The 17426-nt window shown below is 42.8% G+C and overlaps 1 protein-coding gene across 2 annotated transcripts in view; it reads left to right on the top strand.

Annotated features, from left to right (window-relative positions):
- Nucleotides 1-2073: 2073 nt before the first annotated feature.
- The window catches only part of SSH2 (slingshot protein phosphatase 2), a 106005-nt gene continuing 90652 nt past the window's right edge, over nt 2074-17426 (top strand). For both annotated transcript variants that reach the window (XM_044001789.1, XM_044001788.1), the window contains exon 1: nt 2074-2468. In XM_044001789.1, the coding sequence (XP_043857724.1) occupies nt 2413-2468 (56 nt within the window). In that variant the 5' untranslated portion in view covers nt 2074-2412. The remainder of the gene's footprint in view (nt 2469-17426) is intronic.

Raw genomic sequence — 17426 nt, 5'->3', positions numbered from 1 at the left:
TTAGTTCACATCATGCTGCTTCATCTAATTTGAAGTAATTCGGGAATTCCTGGGTTCTTGGGGACAGAGAGCTTGCCTCCTTAGAGCCTTGTTTCCTGGCAGTTGAGAGTAAAGGATTAAATTGAGCTGAAACCCAATTGATTGACATTTTGACACCCAGCAAATTGTTTAAAAAAAAAAGAAAAAGAAAAGAAAGAAAGGGGATTTTGTTCAGTTTTTTAAATGGTTAGTGGTGGAAAAAAACTTTCATGAAAGTATCGTATCCAAGTTTGCAAAGAGGACTTAACATTCTCTAATTTAAAGGAAAGAGGAGGGGGGGAAAAAGATCCCAAACCTAGAGATGGGCACTAACACTTTCACAATTGCTAGTGATGCCATCTCACAGAAAAGACCTGGATAGGAACATCCAGGCTGTCTCCGGCTGCTGAACTGGCACTGACTGCCAGAGATCTTTCAAGGGGAAACAAAGGGTCGTGAACTTGTGAGTGTCATTTTAGGATTCTGTGTGTAAAAGAAAAGTATACATATTTATGAAATCTATAGCAATGTCATTTTCTAGCTGCAAAAGGTCTTAATTCTGGTCAGTATTGAGTAGTGCACGTTGCCTGAAGGCTTCCTTTGAGACAATAGAGATGATAATTACTCTGCCATCATCTACCCGGAATACTCCCAACTCTGCACAAAGGGAGGTGTACTCACCTTAAGGACACCACTTTAAATAGGTATGCTGCTTCTTTTGAATGCTGTGGGAGATGGTAATAAATTGTAACTTGGAAGAGGTTTCAGACTGGCAAGTTAGCCAGATATTTTAAGCAATTGATTTCAGGGCGTATCAGCAGATTTTCTTTTTCTTCCATTGCCATTTGGGTGCCTGCTGACACAGCCTGAGTAAATATTACAAGTGGCCTCACTTCCTAGAGGTGAGCACATGATGATGGGCTAAAGTCTCTTTTAAGATCCAGCACCTTTCATTGATTCTTGCCCATTAGATTAACCCTTAAAAGAGAGCCTCCGAATAAGTGCAAATCTTTTCTAGAGGACAGTAAGTCCTGCAGCTAGTTTTGAGTTTTTTTGAGATCAGCTAATGGTTGATTGACCAAGTAAAATGAATCATTCCTTTTTTAGTTTCTGCATCATCCCCATTGGCATTATTTTAAAATTTGTAACTTTAGAGGGAAGTGGATGCAACAAATAAGGTACATGCTATTTCAAACAACAGCAAAATCTTTAAAGTGATTTTTATTTCTGGAGCAATTTCAGGGTGGTTCCCCCCCCCTCCCATTTCTAATGACCAGGTCTGTGGCCATTGTTTTGAAGTTGATGTTTCTTGGTGTTTTTTTTTTATTTGTTTTCTGATTCTGAAATTCTTGTGACAACATTATTGTTTCCGTGGTTTTTAAGTCCCATCAGGAACTAAACACTTACCTAAAAATTAGATTATCTGTTGAGTCAGAAGAAAGAAGGGGAATTATTAACGGGTTAGATTAGGGGGAGCCCAAATCGTTCTCACTTGGTATTTCTGAAGGAAAATAAAAATCGAATGACATGAAGCAGTCCTGTCATTCACGTCGATTTTAAGCCCAAATAATGGAATCTCGAAAACAGTGGCTTTGAATCCTTCCGGCGATTGAGTAAATGAGATTTGATGTTACGTTACTGTACAAGAAACAGATTTAAAGAACTGGAGGAGGTACAACCCTTTCCATTAAACATTCCTTTCAGTAAAATGCGCTTTCTCCGGCTGGGCGCACGCACGCATTCACTTCGGAACCCGACCCATCTCCTCCTGGCCTTGGCAAGCCCAGTGGCCCCCGCTGCCCATGTAGGTGCCCTGTGCCAGCGACAGCCCGGTGCAAGCAGAGGACGGCCCAGCTACCCTAAGGGGGCCCGGTGCCCCCGGGCAGGCTGGCTGCCAGCGGTTCGGCTTTGGCCTCTGAGGCCCGTCCCCCATCCCCAATCCCGCTGCCAGGGCGGAGCCCCAGGGTGGGCCGTCCCTACTTTGTCCCTGGGCCGCCCCTGCGCACTGCGTCCCGCCCCGGACGGACAGGCGGGCCGGCCCGTCCGCCCGCGGGAGGGGGAGCTCCAGAGCTCAGCCTGGTCCCAGCCAGCCTCCGGGACCCAAGCAAAGCAAAGCAAACTGCTCGGCAGCGGGAGCCTTCGCTGGGGCCCCAAGCCCCGGCCAAGTTGCCGCTGCCTGCACATCTGGCACCACTGGAACTCTGGCGCGCTACTAACTGGGGGCTAGGCTAAGCTGGACTTGACTGGACGGACGCAAGGACGGACCACTTCTCGCTGTCCCCTTCGCGTGCCCCCGGCCGGGCTCCGTTCTAGGAGCCCACCCCATGACTGAGCACGGGAGCGGGAGAAAGGAAGGCGGACCCCCTGCCCACCTGCAGCCTTGGTGTCCCCGACATGATCCCCTACTTCTCCGCCAACGCGGTCATCTCCCAGAATGCCATCAATCAGCTGTGAGTATGGGCTCCCGGCTCGGGCTGGATCTCCAACTTGTCTCTTCTCCTGTGGGCTTGCGGAGCCCAGTTAGTGCCCCTGACTTACCAGGTGAAGGAGGCTCCAGCGGCAGCTGCAGATGCCCACATTGGGGAGGGGCAGTGAAAGAGAACAGACAGTCTTGATTAGAGCACTTTGAGATCACCAGGTGTGCCCTGAAAGAGATGGAAAAGGGTGGGGGGTAGAGGGGAGACCTCGAAAAAGACCTCATTTGTAAGAAATCCAAGTTAACTCTTTGGAAGGACGAAGAAACTTTAGATCTCGGGGCTTGTTTTCCAAGTTCCAGTGGGATGCCAGAGGCTGAAAGCATGAGAGCTGGGGCAGTGCCTATGTGTAATGTGTCCCAAATTCAGTCCAGTGAGATGACATTTATAAAGTGCTTAGCACAGTGCCAGGCACCTAGTAGGCTCTTAATAAATGCAAGCATTCCTTTCACCTTCCTTCCCCGAAAATGGAGTTGTGACTGAAGGGTAATCACCTAAATATCAGGATTTCCAGCCCGGAAAAGTGTTGTGGGAATCCTGCTGTTGACTCAAGCATTTCAGTTTTGAAAGTTTCACCTCTCTGGCCTTCTCCTAGTGGACTCTCCGAAAGAGCTTAATGAGTGTGGGTCTTGAGTTATTTCTGGGAACCAGATTTTGAAGTAGTTTGACTGAGTTTCTTTGGTTTCTCAATAGTAGCATAGAATGTAGTCCTGACAATCCAGAACCGGTGGTTTTCAGCAGCCTACTAGAGCCTCCTGTGGAGGCAGCAATTTAGTCACGGAAATGAAGAAGTTATGCCTGAACTCAGCAAAAAGAAGCACGTTAAAGCTCTTCTCCCTTGAATGCTTCTCTTGAGTTTCTCCTAAGCCTCTTTCGTGGCTCAACTATATCTGAGCAGTGTGTGAGACAAGACTGGTCGTCTTACCTTGGATAATGGGAAAGAGCCAAGTAGTCAAACCTTCCCTATTGAAGCTGGATCCTAAAATAGGTGAAATGAGCTGTAGGCAAGATCAGTTGAGCCTGCTTTGTGTGTTAGAGAGGTACACATGGAATCCCGATGCTAAAATTGCCGTGTATGTTTATATACATACATATATGTTTATGTGTATACGTGTAGATAGTCATCTTGAGGGACGATATCTCTAAAAGAAGTCTTAGATAATCTCCAAACCCAATTGATTTTAGCCAACAGACTCACCTTCTCTTCCTACCACAGACAAGCAGACTCATTTGACAGACCACTGGCTCCCCTGGAAAAAGTGCTAATGAAATTAACCAAAAGGTGAACCAGATAGAAGAGAATGTGTGGATAATCCATGAGCTCCCCAATGGCAGAGCTGCCTGCCCTTTGCTTTTTTTTTTTTTTAAGAGGAAGTTTAAGTTTGAGAAAAGTAAAACTTCTGCATTTACACTTATTAGCCTTCTCACACATGATGTTCTGAGTAGCCTGAGTAGCAAGGTCATTTTTGCAATTTGCTAGTAACTACTATCCTACTTGCTAGTGAAAAACATGACTATTCTAAGACAGACTTGTCTCATTTCTAAAACGAATAAGTTTCAAAAACTAGGCAATTCAAAAATTTTAAAACAAACTTCAAAGGAACATGCATATATGTCACTTTCTGTTTTGGTCTTTTCTCTTGGCATTTATTTTTCTTGGCTAAGACTTGGTCATTCTCATTGAACCATCCTCAGATTTACTGCTGTTCCTCTGGAGTCAACATTTGGGTATCCACAAATGTCTCACCCAACAAGAAAAAGGATAGTAAATAGTGCTTGTAAACCCCTTAAAAATATCTATTTTTCCTTTGTTTTAAGCTTGAACAAATGCATTACAAGGGTCATCTTAAGTAGTTCTTCTCGCGGGGCCTAATCCACTAAACCTCGACAGGAAGGAAGAGTCTGCTCTATGAATTGACTCCTCATATAGGTTGCTGAAAGATATGTCCAATGAATTTTGTCTTTGGGAGATTCAGTAGCCTGAGTGACTCACTAGCTTCTCAGTTTTAAGGAGCCTGGATGGGGAAAAGTGGGACTTTGTCACTTAAGATGTCATGAGATTATTAATGGAACTATGAGGGGCCAGTTCTCATAGGTATTCCTCGATGAAAAACACCCTCCCCCATTTTAAGGATAAAGAAATCGAGGTCAAGAGGAAGTTATAGAATCATAAGCGTTAGAAAGGGACCTTAGAAATCATCAGTTTCAAACCCCTCATTTTACAGATATAGGAACTGAGACCCCAAAAAGGTTAAATGACTTGCCCCAGGCCACACAGGGTCATGAATAAGCCAAAGAGTAAACTCAGGGGTCTCTGAATCAAATTCAAGGTTTCAATGCTTGAGTTTTCCCTTTACAAGAGACAGCCTTCTACCAGAACCTTCACAGGATAAATTGTTTTTAATAGTAGAATTTTCTGGATAGCTGAAGGTTTATTGCTTTAAACAACAAAACTTGTTTAACTTAGCAATTTTGTTCAGAACCTTTTCGAAATATGTTATATTTACTTATTTTTTAAAGAGATGATCTCAAACTCAGCCTCTTCTTAATTAAGGCCAAATGATTAAGAATATGATGGCCACAGGAACTCTTAAAGGGGCGTCAGATGATTCCCTCTTCTACTGAATGGATGCTGTCCACCATGACTTGTTTTGTTCTCCCCACCCCATTTTTGGTTTTCTGCTTCTCACTTGCCATGGTCATGTAAACTAGAGAATCAAGAGTGTTAGAACTGTATGTAAGGGGGCAGCTAGGTGGCGCAGTGGATAGAGCACCGGCCCCGGAGTCAGAAGGACCTGAGTTCAAATCTGACCTCAGACACTTGGCACTTACTAGCTGTGTGACCCTGGGCAAGTCACTTAACCCTCATTGCTCTGCAAAAACAAAAACAAAAAACCACCACCAACAACAAAAACCATTAAAAAAAAAAAAGAACTGTATGTAAAAGAAGAGTAACTGGGTTCTTGGTGGAATTCTTTGATAAGTGAGTACATGAACTATATTACTAGATGTTGCAATCCACTCCTGCTCTTTTCCTTCTCCCAGTACTACCTTACAATTCTGTATTTACGTACATGGTTTGTGTTATGTATGTGTTTTCGCCTCCATTCGAATGTTAGCTCCTTGAAGACAGGGACAGTTTCTATTTTGCCTTGTCTCCCCAATGCCAATCCTCTCACTATAAGTGCTTGCTGATTGATTCTGCTGTTAAGGGACCTTGTTTGCTCCCTTATTCCTTCACTTTTGTGACTGAGGTAAGTGGAACATGATACAGTGAGACATTTCCTGGATTTGGAGTCAGAAGACCTGGATTCAAATCTCAGCTCTTATTTATTACCTGTGTGTTCTGGGGCAAGGTTACTTAACCTCACTGGGCCTCAGTTGTGAGATCTTGTAATATCTGTGGGCCAGTGCAGGCAGTTAGGTGACTCAGTGAAAAGAGTGCTGGGCCTGGAGTCAGGAAGACCTGAGTTCAAATATGACTGTGTGACCCTGGGCTAGTCACTGAACCACTGTTTGCTTTAATCCACTAGAGAAGGAAATGGCAAACCACTCTAGTATCTTTGCTAAGAAAACACTATGGACATACTGTCCACAGGGTCACTGAAGAGTCCAACACAACTGAATGAAGATGTGAACCAGAGGATTTGACTTGGTGTTCTTCCTCTGAGGTATTTTCCAGCTCTGAGTCTATGAGCCAATGAGTTTAGGTTGCTGGCTGGCTGAATCCTGGAGATGAGAAACATTTTCAGTTATTTCCTTCCCGGGGGTGGGGAAGGAGTTATTCTCAATTCTTTTTGTTTTAATTCGAAGACTACAACTTTCACCATCACTGTGTAAAACATCAACGTTAATAGAAGGCATGGAACTAGTTTTGGTTAGACACCAATGAGGGGCACTAGAAGTCACTTAATTTGTTTTCATACTCAAAGAGAGTGTCAGTACTATTAATAGAAGCTGAGATAAAACAAGAAACAAGCTATTTGTGCTCAGATCCAATTTGAAGAATCTGGAGTCAGCCTGAAGAGAGAGAGGAAGGTGCAGAGTCCCCAAGACCTTTAATAATATGCTAAATCTGGGGGCAGCTAGGTGGTGCAGTGGATAGAGCACTGGCCCTGGATTCAGGAGGACCTGAGTTCAAATCTGACCTCAGACACTTAATACTTTCTAGCTGTGTGACTTTGGGCAAGTCACTTAACCCCAATTGCCTTACCAAAAAAAACCCCAACCCAATATTATGCTAAATCTGTATCCCATTGGCTGTCCAGACTTTTAAATATAATAAACATCTTAATTTCCCAATAAATCGAGCTTTCTTTGTTAATAGAATGAGCAGATATACAGTCCCCCAGAGGAGGTCTCGAAGCAGGGAGCTGGTTGGTCTTACTCTCGGCCAGACATGGCTTGTCTAGAAATCAGTTGCTGTTTTTATGGTGTGGAAAGTTCAAGGATCATGAATAATTAGATAAAACGCTGGCATGAACTATAACTGAAACAATGCGCCTGTTATGAAGAACTCACAGCAGAACTCTTGGAATTTCTGCACTCCAGGCATCACTTGATTTGTTCATGAGGTTCCTTTAAGCCTTTTTATCCTTGACCTGAAATATTTGTCCATCGTTATTTGGTTTCATGTAGAAATGTGTTTGGTGACTTAGCAGTACAGCAGGAGCTTAGAAAGCCTGCAGCATAACAACAGACGGGCTTGGCAGGAGGAGTCTCCAAATTGGTCCTTTTCAAGAAAGTGGAGATCCAGTGACCTTTTCATGCTCGGATTAATAATGACTGAGATACTCCAATTCATGATGCTCTTTCCTTTTCAAGGTTAACATGTTCTTTCATTGGATGCTCACAGAGAGATATTGCAGATGAGGAAATGGATGAAGAGACATTGTATGGATTGTAAGAGGTCACATTTGGTGTGGCTCTGCATGTAGCTCTCAGGACTGCCAGGGTAGGCTCTTCTGAAGCCCCTTTGTCTGCACTGGCATCACCTATCGGTCCCCTTAGCTTTCTAGCTCTCAGGTGTCATGAATTTTGTTACTTATGGTAAGTAACAGTTACAGAAAGCAAAAAGAATACTTGCTTTAATGATGTTGCACAGTTGTCTCATTGGTTCATCGGAGAGACCAACCAAAGGGAAAAAAATGTGGTTGTGTAGAGAAAAGAAAGGTGTTAGGTTTGTCAAAAAGAGACCAACAGCCACAGATGAGACTTGCGTGCCCATTTGGGAGAAGGACAGGCCTGCAGAGTGGCATTTATGGACAGCTATGGTGGGGCCTACTTCTGTTAAGGGAATCGGAGGAACCACCTTTACTGGAGTTTTCCAGAAATGTTTGATCTCTGAGTATGTCTCGAGGACTCAAGAGATCCATAATTAGGTAACCTGTTATAGGGAGTTTTCATTTTCTGACCTATGTGGATATGGATGGGGCTTAGACTTTGAGATATTCTTCCCAGCTGAGGAAATACTCTCTCCATTTAGGTCAGCACTTCTCAAAGAGCAACGATTAGAGTGCTGAGAAATAAGGAAGTTGGGACCTGACCCCACGCTTCTCTGACTCTGAGACTGGCCCGCCCTAGATCCCACCTGCCCTCTGCTCCTCAGTTTCTGAACTATGTGCCTGCTTAAAACTTTGGACTTAAACTCTTGTAAAAGTGGACATGGTGTCTTCCCTGCTTTCAGAGCATGCCTCCTTTATCTACTAAAGAGTTTGTCTTTTCTCCCTACCTCACCTCCCACCCAACAAAAGACTTCTTTAAAAAATTAAGCTGAAATTCTAAAGGGGAGGGGGAGGGATAGTTATTGATAGATATGGATCTGGCCAGCTATGAATCACTCAGTCAATAATCATTTTTGGTCATATAATACTTGATGGTTACAAATAACTTTAATAGGCATAAGCTCCTAACATTTTGGTTAGCAGTTTGTTTTTGAGGCAATTGGGGTTAAGTGACTTGCCCAGGGTCACACAGCTAGTATGAAGTGTCTGAGGCTGTATTTGAACTCAGGTCCTCCTGAATCCAGGGCCAGTGCTTTATCCACTGTGCCACCTAGCTGCCCTGAGCTCCTAACATTTTGAAAGAAGCAGGTAGTTTATCATTTCTATTCCACAGATGTGCAAACTGAGACCCGAAGAAATGAAATGATTTGCCCAAAGTCACACAGATAATACCACAACTAAAATAGAGCCCAGAGCTGCTGACTGCTAGTGCTTTTTATATTGTCCACATTCATGAGAGAGAGATCTTTCAGATTTGTATTATTATTAATTGAACCTTTCCCTCTATGTTCCCTCCTGAAATTCAGAAAACTTTTCAGACTTTTGCCACAGACCAATTCCAGATCACTAGAGAGATAAATTTCAATGTCTCTTAAGACTTTGGACCCATTGAATGTATGATAGGTTCATACTTCTGGGGATCACCCTGCCATGAGTTCTCCCTTGGAACTTTTGGGTAAATGTAAATCTTGTTCTTGGTGACAAGACATTAAACCAGATTGAGGGTGTGTAACCTTGGACTGACAAGCACTGATAGATACATGCACACACAGACCTTCTGAAAAAGCAGGGAGTGATTTCGGCTTCTGTCTTGCTCACAATCAAGGGTTAAGTTAGCCAGGAAAAGGCTTTCTTTTGCATAGTTAGGTGATGCAGGATGTTGCTACCCCTGGTGTAATTAGTTTTAACTTGAAGAAATGTGCAAAGAACATCAAAGCTTCCTTAGGCGTGCCTATTCAGAAAGGATGTAGTCAACCGTTTATAAATAGGTTGCAGGTTTTAAACAACAAAAGGTGAATTTGGACTCTCTTCCACATTGCTTGGGGAAAGTATAACCTATATGCTATATCAATTTGTATCGAGAAGGGTGTGACTCTCCTATATTTATGGAATCACTGGAGATTTGGAGTATACTTTATCTGTTAGAGAAATTACCTCCCCTTTCACCCTAATAGAGCAAGCTTTGGGCTGCCTGGTTTTTTTGTTTTGTTTTGTTTTGTTTTTTGGTGAGACAGGTAGTTGGAGTCATTTCTGTCTGGGGTAGGAGGCAGAACTAGATGATCTCCAACTCCAAGAGTCTGTGATTCTGTCCGTTAAATAGTTGGGTTGGTATTTCTCAGTGGGGCCACTGGGTTATTAAGAGTTAAATGCAAGAGTAGTCATTTTTCCTCGGTGCAGGGCCGGAAACTTTTCCTGCAGTATTAGTCACCACAGGTGACCAGCAAGAAAGAGTTGATCAGGTCTGGGAGCCCCGCATCTTGTCCTCGCTGTGATGCTTTGTACATTGTGTTGCCAATGGCCAGCCCGTGTCGATAAGGGCTGAACAGAGGGAAGTCTCTTCCTGTTTTTCTCCTTTTGCTTTACTAATTCTACAGGTGACTCCTCTGGACCAGCAAAAGCCCACAAGAGAAATGTCACTTTCAGGACCTCACTGTTTTGCCTCTGGAGAGCTTTCATAGATTTGTATGACAGATAGCTAAGAAGCCAATCCCTTCTCATTAAGCTGGCCACCTTGTTGTGGCCAGCTTGTGTGAACCTTTTTGGTTTTGTGGGGAGCTTCAGTTGCACAAGTTGTGTATGGTTGGGGATAGGGAGGGCCTGACACTCAGAGGATTTGTGTTCCTAGAACAACAAAAACAACAGATTTAAACAATGAGTGAGCAGACTGGACCCCTCCAGGGCCCCTTGGACCAAGCTTGGAACGAGCCAGGCTCCCACCCCCACCTCTTTTTGACCCAGGACCAACTCTCACGTGATTGGAGTTCTCCTTTACAAGCCTCAGCTCTGTCTAATCTTAACTCATGGCCTAAGTTCCTCGCTATGCAATCCATAGAAGGGTCCAGATCCTGGGTGATAGAAGCTAGCATGTAGAGTGGCTTCCTTTTATGTACACAATTCACCTGAGTGTATCACCGTCCTCCCCAAAGTGCGTAAAAAACTGAGAGCAAAGGACCCCCCCCACACACACACACACCTAGTAGGGAAAGTGGCATTGTTAGACTTGTCTTACCAATAGTTCCTGCCCTTCATAATTGGGAGAGAAGGTGGTGTCTCTGAAAAGCTGTTGTGTAGCCAGGTATTGGTCACTAAGAAATTGCCTTACTTTGGGCCAGATGTGTCTGTTATCTACACTGAATTTTTATTACATTATACCCACTAGGTATATAGCACAGTCGCCCCGCCCCACTCTCCACTTTGCAGATATCACACTCTCAGAAAGCTGATGGAAGACGGCTGCCGGTTTAATTACTGTGACTAGTGAATCAACAGTCGCACTGGTCTGAAACTACAAGTGAAAAAGAGTAGGAGGAGGGCTCATTTGGCCTCTGCTAGTGAGATCATCATCCAGAGCAATGCCTGGCCCCCTAAGGAAAGCCAAAAAGCCCCACCCACCCCCTTGTTTGGGCTGATAGCGTGTTAGCATCACGTGGCAGGTGAAGCTGTTCACTCTCCAGAGGGCTGGTAATATTTATGGTGGTGTGAGCTGGGAAAGTCAAAGAGAGCGAGCCCAACGTTCAGTTGTCAGGCTTTTAATGGCTCAGTTGCTGATTTAATGGCTCCGATGAGTTTAGAACTGTTCCAAAAGCTCTGAGAAATTCTTTAGTTTATAAACTAAACTTTTGTGAAAACAGGTCACCTGTTTATTGAAGGTGGCTGGGATGTGGAGAGCTTTTGCAGGGTTGAGAAACCCAGGCAGCCTCTGCAGTTATCCAACAATTCACAAAGCTTTTGAGCATTCAAATGCCAAGCCAGAGCTGGAGTTTAATAATCTATAAAGACAAAAAATAATCACTGAACCTCCTAAAAAGCAATTTACATCTCTGAGGGAAGAGAAGTGGCAAAGCAAGGCGTCACTTACTTTCTTTTTCTTTCTTTCTTTCTTTTTCTTTTTCTTTTTTTCTTTTTGGCAGGGCAGTGAGGGTTAAGTGACTTGCCCAGGGTCATACAGCTAGTGTCAAGTGTCTGAGGCCAGATTTGAACTCAGGTCCTCCTGAATCCAGGGTCAGTGTTTTATCCACTGCACCACCTAGCTGCCCCCATCAGTTTATTTCTATTTAGGTTGTGTTTTTAAGCAAGATGTAACTATTTTTTCACTCATTAGAAGTATATCTGGACAACTGGAGAATTCAGATAGAATTCCCTTCACTTACCTGTTCCCTCCCTCTCATCTAGAAAAGATGTCCCTCTGTAGAACTTTCATAATATTTACATTTATGTTCTATTTTGTATTATAGATACTTATGTACAAGGCTTATCATTCCTATTAGAGTATAAGCCCCTTGAGGGAACTGGACAGTTTCTTAGTCATCATTGTTATCTCTTCAGAGCCTAAAGCATCATTTTGCACATAGTAGGTACTCAATGTTGAGCTTCTTCATCTCACCTCTCACCCAAGAATGGAAAGGTTTGGGGTTTTGTTTGTTTTTGTTTTGTCTATTCGTTTCATATATCCTTTAAAAAAAGTGGGGTGCTCTGTCTAAAGTTTGGCATTCTCCCCTCTCCTGACTTCATCACCATGACTCAGCTGCCTTCACACCCTGGCACTTTCTTCACTCCTGGGGCCTACCTCCCCTGAAATATCCCACTGAGTTCTTTCTGGTGGCCTCTATTTTGAGGATGACCCAGGCCAAGCATGCTTCATTCCCTGCCTAGCTGAGCTGCATACTCTCCACCCTTGGTCACCATTCTCCCACCCCAGTGACCCTTCTCTTCCAGCCCCCCTTTCACATCTCTTTTGTGTTATCTTCCTTATTAGAACTAAGGTCCTGGAAGACAGGGACTGTTTTTTCTTTTTGCTTATACTTATATCCTGGTCTTAGCACAGTGCCTGGCACAACGTCAGCATTTAATAAATGCATGTTACCTGCCTGCCAAATATACCGAAACATTTATAGCAATGCTTTTTATAGAAGGCAGAAAGAGAAAACAAAGTAGAAAGCTATCACTTGGACAAACAGGTTGTAGTCCATAAAAGTAATGTCATATTACTGCATTGTAAGAAATAGGAGCACAATGAATACCAAGAAGCATAAGAAGACACATGTACTGATGCAAAGTAAAGTCATCAGAACAGGAGATCAGAATGCACAATGACTCCCACAGTGTGAGCAGAAAGAACGGCACAATAGAAATGTGAATGTTGAGATAGGAGAATGCAGCAAAGATGGGGGACCTTTGGAGCCTGGAAAACTGTCTAGAATTTCCGGCTTGTTTAGTGTATCCACTAGTTTTGCTGAACTCATTTTCTTTTTCTGTATTTAAAAATTCCTCCTTATAAAGGATGAAAAAGTTGGGCCATTGGGAAATGCAGGTGATATAAAAAGCAAAGCTATCAACTTAGTAATTTTTTAAAAAGTCCTTGGGCCTGTGTACAACAACGGTTTGTAATCACTGTTCCTCTTTTCAGACTTGGCCATTCTTTTGTGCCTTTCACACATGAGGCAGTTGACAAATGTTTGTTGAAATGCTGTCGGCCTGGGTTTTCATGTTAGCCTCTGGTCCCCGAACTATTAGCCTTATCATTTTCTGGAAATCTCAGGATGTGCATACTTACATTTTGTCTGGAAATGGTTATACGATAACATGGAAATTTGTTTTCATGTTTTCTGCAGTCTGCGGTTTATTCTTAGGTTGTTAGTGTTTAAGTACAATCTAAGCGCCCATCATGTGAAACCTACATATGATTCCAGCAACAGCCAAATATGCGTCTGCAGACCAGCCTCGGGAGTACAGAGAGACTCATCCCCAGGTGGCTGGCTGCTTGGTGATAAATTCTTTGGCCCTGGCAACCCATGATACAAAGACAAATCCAGGTGGGCCTGTTTGGTGCCACCCTCTTCTGCTCCCGCAGAGATTGTAACAGAGGAAACCCGGGCAGAAGATACTAAGACTCATGTGGTTTCTAGACCATTTTGTAACCTGCACCTTGGCCATTGAGACTCTGAATGTGAGATCTTTGTCCTGTTTTCAATGAGTGGAATACTACAGGAGGGACTGAATCGTATCAATCTTGTAATTCTCACTATAAATGAAGGCAGAAGACAAAAGCAAGTTTTAGCTAGATGGAAGTATGACTCTCAGGTTTTCCTTGGAGAAGTGAGTAAAGGAATTGGCAGAATTGGTTTTATTATGTACCCCAAAGTAACCAGAATCATCATTTCAGGGAATACAGGGTCATTTTGTATTTATTAGCCTAAGGACATGTATTTGCAAAAGACCAGGAAAAAAATTGCAGCATCTGTAGAAACATCTGTTACAGGGGATGAAAAAGTAAGGAAGTTCTACAGAGAACTTGTTAAGACCCTCCAAATGAAATCAATAGATATTTTTATATCGAGTGGCTTTGACACAAAATGACAATGAGAAAGATTGGCAAGAAATAGATCGAAAAGCATAGGTCAGGAATAAGCAATGTAAGTGGCCCCAAACTCACGGATTACAAAAAAACTTCAGGCTTCCGCATTATTAATACTATGAAAAAAAAGAATTGGTTGGCACTGGACATGGTAAGCACCAAGTAACACTGCCAAAAAATTCTCACAGATAGAAAACAAATTGTTACTCAAGTCAGAGTCATGGCTAAATTAGCTCTGTGTGCACCACCAGCTTCTTAATGGAAAAACCAACATTGGAACAAAGCTAGAAGAAAGACTCAAACTGAGGAAAAGATATGATACAAGGTTGAAACAACTTATTTCTCGCCTATTCAAACAAGTTATTGATGGCAATGGATAAAGGAAATCGATCTTAAGTCTAACAGTTTCATGCAGAAATTTCACTGCTGTGAATCAGTTGCCATCACAAAGAGACCAAAAGAACTCAGAAACCACCTTAGTCAATAAACCCTTGACTGATTTACCAGATGGAGAGAAATGGCAGCCAAAGACAACCCCAGGTTAGAATATAAGCTGCTTTATAAAACCTCATGGAAAATGATGAGGGAAGATTGAGGAGTATTGCCTCATAAAGCAGAGAGAAGCAGTGCAAAATAAAAAACAATTTATAAAATGCTTAATGTGAAGGCTGCAGTTAGGGGGTGCCAGAGGGCAAAGAGTCCAAGACCTGGGTTCAAATCCACAGAAAGCCTCAACATTATCTGCATTTAGGACATCCTTGATGAGGTCTCAAGTCGGGAACAGATGAGCTTTATAAGTGAAATTCCACAACAGACCATATACCTTTGCCATCACATCGTCACAATGGATTAAACAATCTAAAGAATACCAGTTTCCACTTTGCTTATTTGTTTATTAATGATTTTTTAAAAACTGACTTAGTCTAAAGCAAAATACCATCTTAAAGGCTCTCTTCCAAATGAGGTATTTCCCATCCATATATCAAAATCCATCAATGTTCCTTTAAAAAATGTAATGTCCTTTGGCCAATGGCTCTTTGATTATAAACATCATAACAACATAAACACAAAGGTGTTTACCACTGTGACGAAGAAGGAAAAGGAGAGAGAGCGGAAGGAAGGAAAAGATGGAGAGATAAAGGAAGGGAAGGAGGAAGGGAAAGAGAGGAGGGAGGAAGGAAGGATTAGACAACTAATGTGTGTTGGGCACTGTGCTAAGTTCTTGACAGAGATCTCATTTTATCCTCAAAGTAACCCTGAGAGAGGTAGGCGGCATCATCCCCATCCCCATCCCCATTTTACAGTTGAGGGAACTGAGGCAGACACGGGTAGAAAGGTTACACTGCAGCCAAATTTGGACCTGGCTCTTCCTGCCTCCAGGCCTAGCATTGGACTGTCCTGCACTCCCTATTGACCTCATGGAGGACTTCCAGCACAGAGTCCAAGCTGAAGAAGGATGTCCTCTGGATGGTGAGGATCTCCAGAAGCTTCTGTTTGGGGATGATGCCAAGCTGGTTGCATCAAGCCCAAAATCATTTCAGAGTTTCCTAGAAAAGATCGTTAACCTTAACTCTGAAGAGTTCAGCCAGACTATCCGCATAAGAAAGCAAAAGTGAATGATGTTTGTTGCCCAGATGAAGGCATGCAGTTGTGTACACAACACTTTGTTATTTCCAGCCCTTAGCACAGTTTCAAACATAGTAGGTGCTTAATGAGGCTTTATTCATTCACTTTTATTTATTTATTTTATTTTATTTTATTTTTATTTTATTTTCGTTTATTTATTCAAGTGAGTCCTGACTTAAGCTGGAAGAGGAGAGCGGGCTGGGTTACTTTCAGCAAATTACAAAGTTCCTTTAATGATTCCCAACATTGATCAGAGGCAAAGACCAAGCTTTTTTTTTAATACTGTTAGCTTATTGGTTTGGTTATAAAGCTGTGAGATACGGAGCAGAAGGACTGAAAATTATCATCACAGATGGGCAGTGGAGAGGCACCCGGTCCATGAAGGCAGGCTTTGACAGATAGCAAATAAGGAACTTCTGAAAAGATTTAGGGTAAACTCTTGTTAGGAAAATGAATGATTGAAGAAGAGACACTGGTAAGGTGGGAAGAATAAGGGATAATGGGGCAGCTAGATGGCACAGTGGATAGAGGCCCTGGAGTCAGGAGGACCTAAGTTCAAATCCAGCCTCAGACACTTAACACTTACTAGCTATGTGACCCTGGGCAAGTCACTTAACCCCAACTGCCTCACTTTAAAAAAAAAAAAAGAATAAGGGATAACAAGTGAGTGGCCTGCATGCACTATCCAGTTTCTTTCAATGTCAGGGAAAAAGTGAAGAAAGCCCCAAGCCCTTGAGGTGGGCCAAGGACCAAACGAGAGATGCTGAGGTAGGGCTAACACAGACCATCACCATCTGCATTGTGGGAGGGAATGGCCAAATGGATAAGATCACAGAGTCATGTGAATATTTGAACTTCATTAATACCTGAACCTGCCGCCTTGCAACTGAGTAGAGGGAAAAAAATAAACATGCCCTCCCTCCATTATAGATTTTCTTCAGCACTTCAGCCACCTGTCATTATGTTGGAGCACTTACCTCCCTCATCCACTGACAGTCCATCCCTGCTATAACTTTGTTTTCAAATGTTAATGTGCTTGAACGCTTGGGAGTGGACCCATTTTTGTTTCTTTTATTTTTTTTCCAATTACATGTAAAAACCATTTTTACCTTCAATTTTCATCATTTTAAGTTTTAAATCCTTTCTTCCTTCCTTTCCCTCCTTCTTGAGAAGACGAGCTATTGGATATGTTATACATGTGCAGTCGTGCAAAGCATTTTAAGGACTCATTTAAAAAAAAATGCTTGGTATTGTCGGAAGATTATTGGGCTGGGAGTCAGGAGACCCAGATTCTAGTTCTGCCTCCTCCTAATTGTATTGCGTTGAACAAATCACAATCCCTCTGGGCCTCAGTTTTCTCATCTACAAAACTTGGGGCTAGACTAGTCCCTCCAACTCCGATAATCTGTGATCTGAGGGGAAGGTGGAGGTGCATGGCACCAATTCTTTTTGTTACAAATAGTGGTGCATATTGTCATGGTTTTTTTCTTTCCCTGTCTGTCTAACAACTTCAGGAGAGAAATAATTGTTTCTTCATCACTGTGTATTTCTTAAATTAGAGACTTTGGTGGAACACTGTGAGTGCTTGAAACTTCAAGTGTCTTTTTTGAAAAATTTGTAGTCATACTGCCTGAAAGGAGAAAACAGGCTGTGTTATCAGAGGCAGGGGTCAGCAACTGCTTTCATTCCTGGTGCCACCAGAAGGGCTGGATAGTGGCCACTAGAGCATTGCAGGGGTGCACTGGGGATAGACATCAGGAAAGGAGGAAGAGAAGGAAGCAAGAAGAAAGTGCCTGGTGCCCTCAGAGCTTATCTAAGGCACCTGGTATTTATTCTGTTCACTGCCCACCTGAAAGATGAAGTAAGTCTGCTGTTTCTTAAACTTAGGGAGGGGTGTATTTATAAGGAATGGGCAACGAAAGTGCTTTGGGGGGAAGTTTCACTTTTTGT

This window comes from Dromiciops gliroides, chromosome 4 (assembly GCF_019393635.1).
Source record: "Dromiciops gliroides isolate mDroGli1 chromosome 4, mDroGli1.pri, whole genome shotgun sequence".
Lineage (NCBI taxonomy): Eukaryota > Metazoa > Chordata > Mammalia > Microbiotheria > Microbiotheriidae > Dromiciops > Dromiciops gliroides.
This window is presented reverse-complemented; position numbering and strand designations above follow the sequence as displayed.